This window comes from Physcomitrium patens, chromosome 24, assembly GCF_059467195.1.
Source record: "Physcomitrium patens ecotype Gransden chromosome 24, ASM5946719v1, whole genome shotgun sequence".
Classification (NCBI taxonomy): Eukaryota; Viridiplantae; Streptophyta; class Bryopsida; order Funariales; family Funariaceae; genus Physcomitrium; species Physcomitrium patens.
Window position 1 is genome coordinate 3047749 of NC_143433.1, and position 14452 is coordinate 3062200.

Here is a 14452-nt window from a genome sequence, read left to right on the forward strand (position 1 = left end):
CCTTCGACTTATCGAGTGGCTAAGTGTTCCTTGAGGTTAGCTTTTGAGCTGAAACCCAGTACCTTGTTGCACGTAGCTTCTCGTAGTAAAGTAATCCCAAAGAGTGAAAGTACTCATCAACTGATTCAATGCGCAATTGAGTTGCACGTTCAGAGTTGTGCTTAAAAGAGATCATATGATTAGCAAATGGTGAATTCTAAGTGCTTAACTCATGCTCGCCAAAGACCGGGTGTCCGACCACGACACTGCTCTGAGTAGTTTAAACTCAATCTCTACTCCAGCTTTATGGACCTTATTCACAAACCGAGTCTCGAATCATGTAAATATTCTAGTAATACACGAAAACGCTCTTTGAGTACCATCTCGGAGTACCACGTCCATCACACATGGAAAGTTTGGAGTGCCTCGTCGGCGTGTTCCATTATAATTCAATGAAAAAGTTAGAAATGGGCAGAAATGATCACTTGTTTGCCTTCTTCTTGCGCGTCCTACAAGTTATCTCCGGTGCTGCGGCGCCCTTAAAAATAATATTCACCCCTTCTTCGTCAACAAGTCATGGAATGCCGGAAATTGTATTTGTCCTGCTGTGCTTTGAGGTTGTGTGCACACTCAATCACCCCTGCAGACTAATTGCCTACACGAATATCACGAATTGCAGGGGATCCCAACTCGGTTACTGAGGTTGTGGCGCACCGACGTACCACAGGGGATGAAAGCCGTGGATACGATGAAATTGGGGGAAACCCACAGATGAGTGTTGATGATGCTGTAAAACGTACAGTGCCGCAGAAACAACATGCTGTCAATTGAGGGGGTCACCTGTACTGCGGTCCAGTGAGAGATCTGGTCAATTAGCAGCATTGATGGTCGGCCTGGTCACATGAAATACTCCTCACATTTGTCGACGAGGAATTTCTACTTGGCAAGGTGTGATAAGATCCTCCCTCTATTCAACCTGAAAACAAACGTTGCGTACAGCCTGCGTACTCAACCATTTCCATTGGGTGGGCTGTTCTTTTCTGCATCACTCTATATTGCCCTTTGTTGGTACACTTCTATCTGTTGTTGGAGTTTTTACTGCAGCAGTCTCTCACGACTTGTCACCAGCTCTCAAGTCTCTTCTAATGATGTTTAGAAAGTGCAAGGCAGTAATGTGCACAACATCTGCAGCATTTTGGAGGGTGTACCTTCGACGGACAGGGAACAGGAGAGAACCAATTTAATGGGGGAAAAAAGATATGATGTAGGTGGTGCAAGTCATTCCCTACCCTATCGCTCAGCATCTGTTCTCTCAAGGACTCGCAGCTCGCACCCAGTTTCACTTCTTCCCCTCTCTGGACACAATAGTTTAGGGCCATATTTCATTACTTGGGGAAAACGAAAGAGAGCAAGGCTTCTTAAACCCTAATTTTAGCTATAGCAATATGACAGCTACCTACATTGGAAATTCGAAAGTGGTGTGTAAGAGAGCGCCCAACTAGACAAGATCCCACCAGGGTAAGCAGCATTATAAAAATTATATGTAAGCCAGTACAAGATACCCAAGTTTCTCCAATTCCAAAATTTTGACTTACGTCTCCGGAGGCGCTACTCCCAAAGGGAAACCAAATCCGGTTTTCTCAAGCAGATCCCAAGGCAGGAGCAGAGGGACACAACGAACCTCATTTACTTGTACAGGTGAGTACAGTCTGACCGCAACAGTCTCATGAATACGACTGACAAGTTCATCTCTATAGTCGCATTAACTGCTGCCCCAGTTGCTGCAGCAAAGCGGCAATGGTTTCACCCAATCCGCGCAACAACGGGATGTGTGGAGTAGAAATTTATTTATTATATAATGCCAAAACGAGTTCTTGTATTTACTCTCCATCATGTCAGAAATCAACGTCTACGTTCCACTGAAAATTCGAGAGAAACGATTTTTATTGCTTCACCGAATCATGTTCCAGTCGTTATGCTGGAGCTCTATTCACCCAACTGTTGAACATGAAGATTTCGTTTTGACTCCCACGTTACAAAAAACACAATATGCCCATGCCAATCACACATTTTTCTTCGTTACCTTTTTTTTTTGTCCTCTATTCTTTTCACCTGGACATTTCTGAATGTAAAACAGACCCCAACTTTCACCTTGCAAATATTCTGGAGATTCGATATTAGCTTTTGTTACCATCCACAGCCTCATCATGTGAAACGGACCCCATCTCTTGCTCTCTATCATTTGACAGTTGACTTGAGATTGTGCTCAAGCTCTCTCTGGAGCCCAAACGGCTCCGAGGTAAAACTTACCCTGTTTTTCAAAATGACTCGGTGTTTGCCACAAAAATGGTGGACATGGATGGTGTCAGAAGAAACTGAAGAATCCCCTTCATTTGTTGTATATGTTTATATATATAAATTATTTTTCTTTTGAAGAATGAAGCTCTGTGGTGAGATATATCAAGGGAGAAGATATAACAGGAGAATTGATTGGGAATTTAGTTCAGGCTAGTCCAACACTGGCAGACGCTGCAGATTGAAATGAATGCAAAGGGAAATTGAGAGACGATAGCTTTGATGGAGTTCGAGGAGGAGCGAAGGCATTGAATACGCGGGCACGGGATCAATTATTGATGTCTAGCCCAGCGGTCACATCAGTAACCGTGGGGAACGGGGAAAGCACCGTGGGGAACAAGGCGGACATGGGGAATGGGAACGTAGTGGGAACTTCATCTTCTTCCTTTGTCTTTGTTGATAAAACCTCGGGAGATGGGCCCGGACTTCTCTCAAGGCATGGCCTCTCATGAAACACTAAGCTCGATTGATTTGGTGAGCTGCCCTGGCCATTGCTGACCCGCCTCGCACGGTTGTAAGCAGCGGCCGTGTGCAATGCGTCGCGACGCAGCTGTAGAGCTATTCCGTGGCTGATTTGGTGCCGTATCGCTGCTGTTTCGGCACGCTCAGGGTTTGTTGCAAAAGCTTGGGTGTGTGTGCTGTGAGGTGTCGCTATGCTGGGGTTAAGTAAGTGTGCTGGGTTGGAGTGAGTGGTACGTTGAAGGTATTCTAATTCCAGGGAAATCTCGGAGGTCTAGATGGAGTCGGGGGCACTGGAGCTGCATGTTTCTGGTGGAAGTTGTTTCACTGGAGCCGAGGTTCTACGTTTTGGTTTCTCCTTCCGGTTGCGTGACGTATCTGCATTGAGTTATGGCCGGATTGTGGCTTGGATTTGAGGGCGGAGCTGCAAGGAATTGAAGTGGAAATGCTGCTTGGCCATGCGCATAGACTCATCGTTTTGTGTCGGAAATGCGGCATGTGAAGGGTGTTAATCTTGGCCTGGGAATCCTCCTGTTCGAGCAAGGAGCCTGAGATAGTATTGGATATGCGCGAAATTTTACAATGATTGAGTTGAAGCTAAGCTTGCAACGCGTTGGGGTCAGGCCCTGTGAAGGCCCGTTTGCTGTGCTTTGGTTGTTAGTCGAGGTGTGAAAAGCATGAGGTGTGGGAGGTTACAGGGATATGCTCTACTGAGGTCACTGTATTTCCTGATTGTGGCACGTCGGTCTACACTGAATTGGCACATGGAAGTCAACGCTGTATTCTCCTGAAGCCCAAGTCGTTTTAACTTATTGCCAATCCCCTAGACTGAAGCGGTGAAAACAGCGTTACATATGAGCTGTTAGGAGCCGGTAAGCTGCCGTTTTGAAGCACCTTACGGAAAGCACTCGGAGAGATCTTCTGGTGTTTTTATGGACTGGCGATGCCGGAACGCTCGTAGTGCAGCTTTTGGAACTCGTGCAAGCCATATTTTTCTTACTGCGTCGTATGTCAGAGTTTTGAAACTCGTCACGAGGAGTTGGTACGGTGATGTCTTGACAGTTCTAAGGTTTCCCGTACACACACTACGTAGGCTCGCCTTGACTTTCACAGGTCCCTGCGGGGTTCTCTAGAGATTTTTCTGATGCATGTCATCAGGTGCTCGCGAAGCTGGTCTTGTTGGCATCGACTGACTAGTTCCTTTGGGCAAGGAGAGTACACGGTTTAATTGAGGGGAGGGAGGTTTATTGAATTATGTCAAACCAAAGTTAGACTGATTTTCCTGCAAATATTTATTGTTTCAAGGACTCCACGATTTGGAATCAAAAGGAACATTGGTCGCTAGCTGTGGTTGGTGCTGTGGCAATGCATATAGACTTCAAGATCAGCACTTGTTGTGATTGCAATGATGTTTTCACCCCAACAAGTCGGAGTGTGAGACCAGTACTAGTTAACGCTGTTTCCTTTTTTTGCCTGTTTTATGCTTGAATAGCTTATTCTTCAATACCTGCAAGGATATCTTTCAAGTTGGATAAATGTCAGTTGCGGTACGAAACAAATTTGGAACACCTACTGAACATAGGTAGCAACCTGGTCGGAGTTCCGTACTGCTCGCTCTAGCAAGCAATGCCCAGTTCCGTCCACTGTGCCACATCCTAATTAGGAAAGAGAGAAGGTGTAGCGATGTCTGCAATAGGGGCAGTGAAGAGGGAAGAAGAAGTGGAAGAAGTGTATGAGCTTAGTTCAAGCAGTACCAACAGCGATGACCCCAGAGAGGCAAAAGAACTGGGCAAAAGAAGCAGTCCCATTGAAAGCCCTTGGGGCGAGGGTTTTTTTCTGCAGAAGAAGCAGAAGCTGGAGCCCTCAGATGATCTCCGACTGAACGAATGGAGGTATGAGGATTTGAAGAACCAGTCGCAGGGGGATTTGAACATTGGTCATGAAACCAAGAGCATATCTTCTCCGGTTGCGCTACCTTTTTTTCCTCAACCTCCGCTCAATGAGTCCGCGAGCACTCGAGCTAGCTGCAAGCAGTTTTGGAAAGCTGGTGACTACGAAGGTCAGCCTGCTATTGTCATGCAACAAGCAGGTGAGATTTCGTACCACATAATTCCGATGGTACTTGAATGAATGTAATATTATCGATCTCATGTTTCGTGGAGAATTAGGGAGGTTAAACTCTCAGAGATTTTATTTTTTTGACATCCACTATGTATGTGATTCCTACTGTCGACATTATTCTAAAAATAATAATTCTCGGGCTCTTTCTTGACTACCTAATTCATCCAAGTTTCCTCGTACCTCACTTCGTCTCTCTACCTCTCGCCTTATATTTTCAAGCTGATTGAGAATCTACGTCAGGCATTTATGCGAGACCATTTAATTATGTCATGGAAGGAGAATGTTTTGGTGCACGTTAAGATTTGTGGCGCTATATATCAGGTTAATGGATAATGTAATGTTGCAACAGCAGCTCTTCTTTTGTGACAGTAATGACTTGGAGAAAGAGTTTTTCCTGCGTGTCTCAACTTAGCTAATCGTGATTTTGAGAGTTAACTAGTGAACTGTCATGAGATTGTTTTACCTTGCACTATGAAGTCAGTGAACTGAAATACACATAACATTCGATCATAGGGGGAAATGCCATTACTTTACCAATTCGTGTCGTGTATTTAGGTGCAATTGACCACGTTAGGGTTCATCCGAAGTTTCTTCACTCCAATGCAACTAGCCACAGATGGGCTCTTGGTGGTACGTTCCACTCACATCATGATTCTTGTTTTTCTAGTTCGGGGTTGCAGTTGGGAGGCAGAACAGCTTCTTTTTTTTTTAATGTTTTTTTTTTTTTTTTTTTTTTTTCTGTCTTTACTTTTTTCTTGGAAGGTACTCTAAAATTTCATCTATCTCTTTTTGATACATCATGATAATTAATATCTTCAACATAAGCTGAACTGGAGAACCTTAATAACCGCAAAGCTCTCACTAGCATCGCTGCCACGTATTGATGTTAGTTTAACAGGCAATTTTTAATTATTCATGCTCTTTTCCAAGCTTACCTGCTAGCATACGTGATAGTAGGGCCTCTTTTGTGTTATAGTGGTAGGTTATTTTGAGCTCTATTGATTTGTAGGTGGATTACTAACTTATGGTTGGACTTTTTGCAGCTGTTGCTGAACTAGTGGACAACGCTGTGGATGAGGTACATTTTTGCTTTCTAGTAGCTGAAAAACAATGATCTTTGGCTATTGGTCGTCGGAATCCTTTCTCGTACTGCACCAACTAGCGCAACTCTATCTGCTCTAGGAACATAGCACACATTTCGCTACTCATTACAACAGTATTTTAGGATCTGGAGGATGTTGTATCTTCAGTCAACCAAGCTAAATTGTACCTGTCTAGAATCACATTTCTTCTACGGGATCATGTTGCAAATTGGTCCCTCATTGGCGGCGGGGCTAAGTGTGAATTATTTTTCACAACCTGCAGGTTGTTAATGGCGCTACATTTGTGAGCGTAGATGTGTCATTGCACCCCAGAAATCGTTCCTCTATGCTTGTCATTGAAGGTGTGCACTTTTCGCTGACACATAATGCTACAATGAGAAGTGTTTTTTTCTGACTACTTGATGACATTGTGGTTTCGAACTATCTCTAGCAATCTACGAACTTCTGTACCAGTGAGTATATCGTTGGTTGATAGTATGCTCTAGTTCGCTGTTCTTTCTCATGAGGTCATGCTTACTCTATAAGCCATTATTGCTTTCATAACCGTTTTTCTGACGTTTCTACTAATTTGTACACTTGGCTTTCAGATGATGGTGGTGGGATGACTCCCGATCGAATGCGTCAGTGCATGTCCCTCGGTTATTCTGCAAAGAGCAAAAGTGCCAACACTATCGGTCAATGTATTAATTGCTTCTTCATAACTTAATGTCTTCTGAGATCATTTTCTTTCTCTTTATGTACTAACCTCTAGAGTTTTTCCTGATCTTATTTCTCTGGAAGTTGAAATTTCCAAGTGCTTTCTTTGCTGGCATTCCAAGGTGGTCATGCAGCATTATGCTGATATTTCTTGCAATCCAGTCTGCATCAGTTTCTTTTTTCAGGTGAATCGCTTCAACTTGACACGACCTTGCCTGCTCGAAATTGCAGATGGAAACGGTTTCAAGACAAGTACCATGCGGCTTGGTGCTGATGTGATTGTGTTTTCACGATCTCGTGCTTCCAATGGGCATAGGTTTGTCACAACCTTGGATAGTTGAGCAACCGTGATACCATTTTCTTAGATTCTACTTAATCATGATTGTTTCCACTTAGCTGTCATTCTTTTCATGTACTCCTTCACTAATTTCATCGTGTCAGAAGTTTTTGTCTGAATAGTACATACTACAACTCGGTCTGATTTATATCAATCAAGTGCATCAAGTGTCGTTCAAGTGGAAATTGTAGATTTGTTTGGTATCTGGAGGGCCATAAACCTTTTATTTACAAGATCTCACTTCGTCTAATTGGCGGACAGAGCTACACAGAGTATCGGTTTGTTGTCGTTCACCTTCTTACGACAAACTGGACATGATGATATAGTTGTTCCAATGGTGAGTTGTTATCATTTGAGTATTTATGCATTTATTTGATGCATCATATATTGAAAGGTGGTTAATTTCTGAAAGAATCAAGAAAATAGAATTAGCTTTTGTTTCCGCTAAAATTGAGTTGAAAATATAGAAACGAGTGCTTCTACTCGTCTGTGTTGGTATCATGACCAAATTTTAGAAGAGGTTGAGTGCCAAATTGTTATCTGTTTATAAGGGTGGTGAAGAATGTCGACACATGAAAGAGTTTCAATATGAGGAACGAAGTTAGAAGAGCTTCTGAACTTGTGCAGATTGATTATGAAATTGGAGATGGGGAGGTGTGGAAGATGATGAAGACAACTTTGAACGACTGGACTCACAATCTAGAAACAATTCAGTCCTGGTCTCCTTATTCAAGTGAGGAAGAACTGTTTGACCAGGTTTGTTTACTTTCTAGCTGTGAATCGAATACGTACTCGTTTGACTCCATCCAATGAGTGAAAAATAGGTATTTATAAGAACGGAGCTCTCACGTAGGAGTAATTTGTACTGCAGTTTTTAGCGAAGTATCATGCGCTTGCAGTTGCAAGCAGGAATAATGTAACTTTCTTTTGGAAACGAGAGAGCAGTGCCTCTACATCATTACCTATCACGGCCACATCAGCATCTTCATGTTTGATTGGCTAGCTCACGCTGGATGCTTTAGGAAGGAAACTATAACGAGTGGAAGGAAAACCAGGATTGAACGTTATTATTTATTGTCTGTTACCTCAACAGTTTGCAGGTATGAAGGACCATGGGACAAAGATTGTTCTGTACAATCTGTGGGAGGACGATCAAGGCCAACTCGAACTAGACTTTGACACAGATCCCTATGTGAGTTGTCCAGCTGCCTGTTTTTGAACTATAGTCTCTCGATATAGAGATCCTTGACCACAGATATTACGAAAGCTAATAGAATATCAGATAGATGCACACTATCATTGAAACATCATTGTGTATCACCCACTTTCGCAGGTCTAGTGGCAGCAATAAAACGCTAATTGTTTTTGGGATTGTAGGATATTCAAATTAGAGGAGCGAATCGTGACGAGAAAAAAATACAAATGGCTCAGCGGTTTCCCAACTCTAGTCATTACCTTACCTACCGTCACTCATTGCGAGTACGTTACTTTTCCTGTTCAATGTTTAGCAGATTCTTTTACTTTAACATCTTGCTTTTAATGTACGATTATCAATCAAAGGGACACAGAAATGCTGGAAACGTGTATGGGGATTTATCAGTAGTCTCTATCTGTGCCCCACTTCTTTTTTTTGTCTTTTTCATTGTTCAGAATAGCAACTCAGAGTGAGTGTGTTAGTGTGTGTAATTGCAAATGTACATGTATGGCCGTTTGTTGGTGTGGCAGAGTTATGTCTCCATCTTGTACTTGAGGATGCCACCTGGCTTCAGAATTATGCTCCGAGGACAAGAAGTTCAGCACCGTAATCTTGTAGATGACCTGATGTTTACCCAAGAACTCACTTACAGGCCACAGAGTGGAGCTGATCATGTAACCAAAGAAACTGATGTAAGACTGCACGCATCTGCAATTTTTGCATACCATTTCATTTTGTGCACATACAATTCTTTTGTCTTGTACTTTATTTCCTTTATAATGTGTATGTGTTGCTATTGAAGTTTAATTAAAAACTGTAGAGATTAGTACAAATTATGCAATGTGTGATTCGCAGATGATGGCAGTGGTTACCATTGGGTTTGTGAAAGATGCTAAAGACCATGTAAACATTCAGGGTTTTAACGTTTACCACAAAAACCGCCTAATTAAGGTGATTATTTTACTCTTATGTTCTGTCATGTGCGTAACAATATTTTGCAATTTGGAGCATACAATTCATTCATCTTCTGTTCTCTTTTAGTCTTTGCTTCATTTCAGACTCTGTTGATATGAAACCTCTTTTGTGATACTGTGGCATGCTAGCTTTTGTTTTTTTAGGGTATTTGACATCCAAATGCATTCAAGCATATGATCAATTGGATGGTTGATAATGACATCATGAGTTCTTTTATGTTTTATGTAGCCGTTGTGGAAAATTTGGAATTGTACTGGCAGTGATGGGCGGGGTATTATAGGTAAGCGATGGCTTCCTTGAGAGAACTGGGAATCTGAATGAATTCTTTCTTCTAGGAATCGATATGTATGTTCATGATTTCTGAATACTGTATCGTGTTGTTGAGTACCACAATCTAGTGTAATTGAAAGTTATTTCCTCAATCATGTTTGTGAGCTTCCTGTAACAATTCTTTTTCCTTCACAGGAGTCTTAGAAGCCAACTTTGTGGAACCTGCTCATGACAAGCAAGGATTTGAGCGCACTACCGTCCTGTCACGATTAGAGTCTCGCCTGTTGCAGATGCAGAAGAATTATTGGTGCTTTTCTTTATCCTTCAGCTCAGCTCGAGTCATCTATTGACTATGGAAACTTTTCTTGCAAGTATTCGCTACCTCTGCTATCTCTAACATTCATGGATTTGCAACTCCACAGGGCAAATAATTGCCATAAGGTGGGCTATGTGAGCAAAAAGATTAAGAGGAGCTTACCACCTGCCCTTGTGCCTGGAGGTACTTTTCACGATGCTAACTTCAAGAGCTAGTTTTTTGGATGTGAATTTTTTGGTTTTTTGTGTATCGTGGACTGTATTAATTATGTACTTTCCTCCAGTGCGCGTGCTCGCGCATTATAATCTCTTTTTTACTGGTGTTTCTTTTTAGTACTGATTCTGGTAATCTTCCTCCACTTACAGAGGCCGCTATGAACAAGGGTCAAGGTTCAACAATGTCATCTCCAATTTCGGACCCTCACGCAGAATTACGCCTCTCTTTGCCTTCCAACTCAATGAGTGAAGGACGGAGAACTGGAGGGGTTTTGCGAACGTATGGAGAGGGAACGTCAGGAAGACTAAGGCTTGAAATCGAACCAGCTTCTGCGATATCTAGAAGTGGATCTCTCAACAACGGCACCTGTATGGTTAAGGTGTTCCCGAGAACTTCTGTCCTGCCTTCTTTCTGCAAAGTCAGACTTACAGTTGCTTCTAGAGTGCGCCACGCCCATCATTTTCTCTTATGATGGGGCATCTCATTGATGCTATCTGCTAACTAGTAATTCCTGTGCTGCAACAGAATAATGAGCCTGGTCCTAAGGAGACTGTCCCTAGCCGGAAGTCATTGGAGGATCTTGGAAGGATGGTATTGTCGTTGTTCTACATGTTGACCTCGTGCTGCGTCAGTATGTGTGTTTTTATTTGAATTGTAATTTCCGGATATATATAACTGCCAGAATTTTGTTCAAAGGAAACTGTATCTATCAGGTGTTTATCGGTCATATGCAATGAAGTACCCCCTTCAAGATTTAAGCTGTTATTTCTTCGCACATGAAACTGAAACCTGTGGAGAAATGTATCGCAGTTTTTGAGATTTTTACTCTTGTTAATTGTCTGTGGTTCAGTTTGTTAGAAGGGCTGCTGCTGCAGATGTTGCTCCTCCTCCACAAGTGCAGCAGCGGCCAGTAACCTCGAATGGCCATAGGCCATTGGTGGAATTGGAGATATTGAAGCAACTAAAAGATGAAAATGAGCAAATCCGAGAAAGGTTCTAATTCTGTAGCAAATTTTTTTAAAAATACTTCTTGATCTATTCTGCTCTTTTACAGAATACTAGACCTTTTGAAATATGCCTGTTTCTTCTAGCTTTACCTATCGTCATTTCCATGTTCAAAAATTAATTGGCTTTCTATTACATTTACGCATTTTTGTGCAACTCGCATATCAGCAAGTCTCGACCTCTGATTTTTTTGTGGTTTCCTCAAGGTGCCGGAGGCTGGAGGAGGCAAGTGAACAGAGTCTGATGTTTGAAATTGAACGAAATCGTAAATTAGAGGCTCAGGTAAAATATTTTCTACTGTTCACTGTCAAGTTTATGCAGATGAGTGTTTGTTGTACTTCTAATTCCTGGTACATTTACTTTTTAATGATATTAATTCGAGTGTTCTCTTAGATGAACGTGAATACCTTACCTAATGTTATTTCTATGGCTAGAACAGCTTCTAGACTTGGAACAACAACAGGCAGTTTATAGGCGCAATCTAGAGAAAATCATTCGAGAACGGGATAGTCTGCATATTGCATTGGAAGAAGAGCGGAGGCTTCGAGAAAGTGACGATGAAGAGATGAGAAGAAAACTCAAGGTTAGTTTATTTTATTTGGCTAAACCTTAGACGGCTTTTGATGATTTCTTTCTGGTTCCATCATCGTGGCATTTAGGATAAGTCTTTGTCATTTAGCGTTTGATCCCGTAGTGTCGTTCTACAACTTCTGGCTTTTTAACAAGAGGGATGTTTTTGCAACAGGTCGCACTACTCCATGTGCGAGAGCTAGAATCCGAGAACCACCGCTTGCGTTTCTCTAGGTGTTGAGTCCATGTTCTGTGTGGGTTTGAGGTTTTTGTACAGTTACTTCAGGATCTAGTGCCTCGCATCACCACATTGGTACACCCATAGCTAACAACCGGTCTATTCAGCATATTCATCGTGGTATTTATATTCCACGGCTGAATGAGGTTTAGACACAACTCCTACCTCCCTCTCTTGCAGTTCTAGACACCGTTCGCAGAAATGAGCGTCTGGTCGAGACCAGTGGAAATTTGGTTCTGTTCGAACCTAGCTTGAACATTCTTAAATGAGGTTTACAACTCCGATGTACGAGATGATTAACTAGAGAAGCTGCTGTTAGAATTTTGGTCGAATCTTAGGCTAGTCATTATCACATTTCTCTAGAGTGCATTTCCTCTTTGGAAAGAGTTCATTCAATGTACAATCCACAAATACTCCTCTCATAAGTCGGTATTTGATCATGCTACACTAGATAAAAGATGGATTCTAGCAAGTGCATTCCACAAAAACCTCGGAGGTATGATTTTGTCAAACAATGCGCACTCAACTGAGCGAGACATCGGTCGAAACACACTGCATCGTCGAATTGAGAGCACAGGTTTATTTTTCCACCTGTGTGAACTGCGTTTGAGCAATGTATCTTTTTTGGTCAGAAAGAAGAGAAATTACACAGCACAAAGCTGCTTCCTGACTGTGAGTGGCCGTGAGTTGCTGGGTTGTACAGCCCTAACTACCACCTGTCTTCAATTCAGATGTACTACATTAATGATGTGGGGGGTACACCTGGGCATTGGTAAACGACAAGATCCATCCCCTCAATGACAGGATATGCATCCTTGTGACGACCAGTACCTGCAATACCTTTGCAGGTAAAAGTATAAAGTCGTTCTGGGTTCTGGAGCATAGTATCTTCACACCAATGAAGCCACAGAAGTGTGGTTTCTAGGTGGTGGAGACCGTTCCACCTCCAAAATTTGCTGCATTTTTTGCACACTATATCTCCCCCATCATCCGTGCGACAGAATCTTGTGCAAGCAGCACCATTCGATGTTGTAGCGTACGTCGTTACAGTATCCGTTGAGATCGATTGTGCAACATTATTTGGATATCTGAGACAGAACTTGACTTGGTAACAAAGACGTGCATTTTCCATTGTCATTCGGCTTTTGGACCGACTTTTTGACATGAAATGTTGCAACCCTTTCCAACATAACATTCCAACCTTAACTAGCGTTTGCCAAGCTGGAAACAAAGCAATACAGTTGTGAAACAATCCACCGTGTCGATCAGCTGTGGCACCGAATACACTGCAACAGCGACCACCTGTGAAGTTCCACGGAAACTGAACGAAATCACACATGATTGTTTGAACACAAACCTAGACGAATCCGGAACACCATCCAATTCAATAAAATTTAAACTAAATCCTACAACTAAATCAATCTGTAGAGAGGGAAAAAATAATTAAGTTAGTCATAAAATCACTCCAAGTTATTTCTATATAACTCTCAAAATCAAAAATCACTCTCATAAATCACTCCAAGTTATTACATTCTATATAGATTTTGTTAAGGCCATGTGAATTCAAGTTTTGTTTCAATTCTGATGAAAACTTTATACTTGATTTGACCCAACATTGCCCTTACCTTATGTAAAATTATCTTCTAAAGCAATCTATGTTCGACATTGTCATTGGTAATATCTCTTGCATTTGTAAATTTCTCTTTTTTCTGCTTATTAGTTGTAATTTGACTTGCCTTTTTTTAACAAAATTTTTATAAAAAAAATATTAAAAAAGTATAAAAAAATACAATTCTTAGAGAGAGTATGTGTTTTTTTCATTCTTTTTGCCTCGAGAGGAGACTTGCATATCAAATGCAATAATGATATTTACTATGTAGATTTACTATAATATGTACCACAATGAAAACTATAAAAAATATTTGGTCTTTATTATATTAAGAGACTAGAATACTATATTATCTTATTACAATCATATATTATGCATTTGCAAAGGCATACTTAGGGATTGGGCTTGGATTTTTCAAGGTGCAAATCTAAGCCCAATCCCTAAGTATGCCTTTGCAAATGTAAATGGAGATAAGGTATGGCCCAACGTACAAGTTGGTGGTGTAACAAAAAAGGTGCTTGTTTATTTTACTTCTTACTTTGTGGATTGCATCTTTGTAGTTGGATGATTGCAGGAACCTACACATAGCCATAGAAGACAATGTGATGTCATGGATATATTATACAAAAGATTGAATAAGAAGTTGAACAAAAGAATTTCAATGGAACCTACACATAGCCATAGAAGACAATGTGATGTCATGGACATATTATACAAAAGATTGAATAAGAAGTTGAACAAAAGAATTTCAATGGAAAAACTAGTAAGAATTTGATTAAACCAAATAAATATAGATCAATACCAAGAAAGATGAACTAGAACTCCAAAAGATGTGTTGTTGAGATTGAAGATCTCTTTAGCCTCAACTCCAATATATATTAGATATTAAGAAGCTTCTCAAAAAAATTCCATGTTGCATGAAGAAAAAACAATCCTAAAAACTTCTCAAGATATTTCCATGTTGCTTTAAAATAAAACAATCCAAAGAAGTTTTTTAAATAACTTTTT

The 14452-nt window shown here is 41.2% G+C and overlaps 1 protein-coding gene across 2 annotated transcripts; it reads left to right on the forward strand.

Moving 5' to 3' along the window:
- Positions 1 to 2766: 2766 nt before the first annotated feature.
- Positions 2767 to 12307, forward strand: LOC112276711 (protein MICRORCHIDIA 7). 2 transcript variants are annotated; one of them, XM_024508288.3, is made up of 21 exons: positions 2767 to 4882; positions 5470 to 5544; positions 5958 to 5992; positions 6280 to 6358; positions 6605 to 6697; positions 6945 to 7029; positions 7312 to 7387; positions 7678 to 7806; positions 8144 to 8242; positions 8428 to 8529; positions 8776 to 8937; positions 9101 to 9196; positions 9449 to 9500; positions 9686 to 9797; positions 9913 to 9989; positions 10172 to 10401; positions 10548 to 10613; positions 10873 to 11015; positions 11234 to 11309; positions 11467 to 11610; positions 11773 to 12307. In XM_024508288.3, exons 1-21 carry the CDS (start codon positions 4477 to 4479, stop codon positions 11836 to 11838), a joined length of 2403 nt encoding a protein of 800 aa, XP_024364056.1. In that variant the 5' UTR covers positions 2767 to 4476; the 3' UTR covers positions 11839 to 12307. The 2 variants fall into 2 exon arrangements, 1 of the variants encoding a protein (XP_024364056.1); XR_016500482.1 differs by having other exon boundaries at positions 2781 to 4882; positions 10548 to 10653.
- The last annotated feature ends 2145 nt before the right edge of the window (positions 12308 to 14452 follow it).

Bases quoted from the DNA above. Each gene is read 5' to 3' on its own strand.
- LOC112276711 (XM_024508288.3), top strand. From the start codon at position 4,477: ATGTCTGCAATAGGGGCAGTGAAGAGGGAAGAAGAAGTGGAAGAAGTG. The intron at 8,530-8,775 runs GTACGTTACTTT...TTGGTGTGGCAG, and splicing joins CCTACCGTCACTCATTGCGA to AGTTATGTCTCCATCTTGTA. The intron at 11,016-11,233 runs GTTCTAATTCTG...GGTTTCCTCAAG, and splicing joins AATGAGCAAATCCGAGAAAG to GTGCCGGAGGCTGGAGGAGG.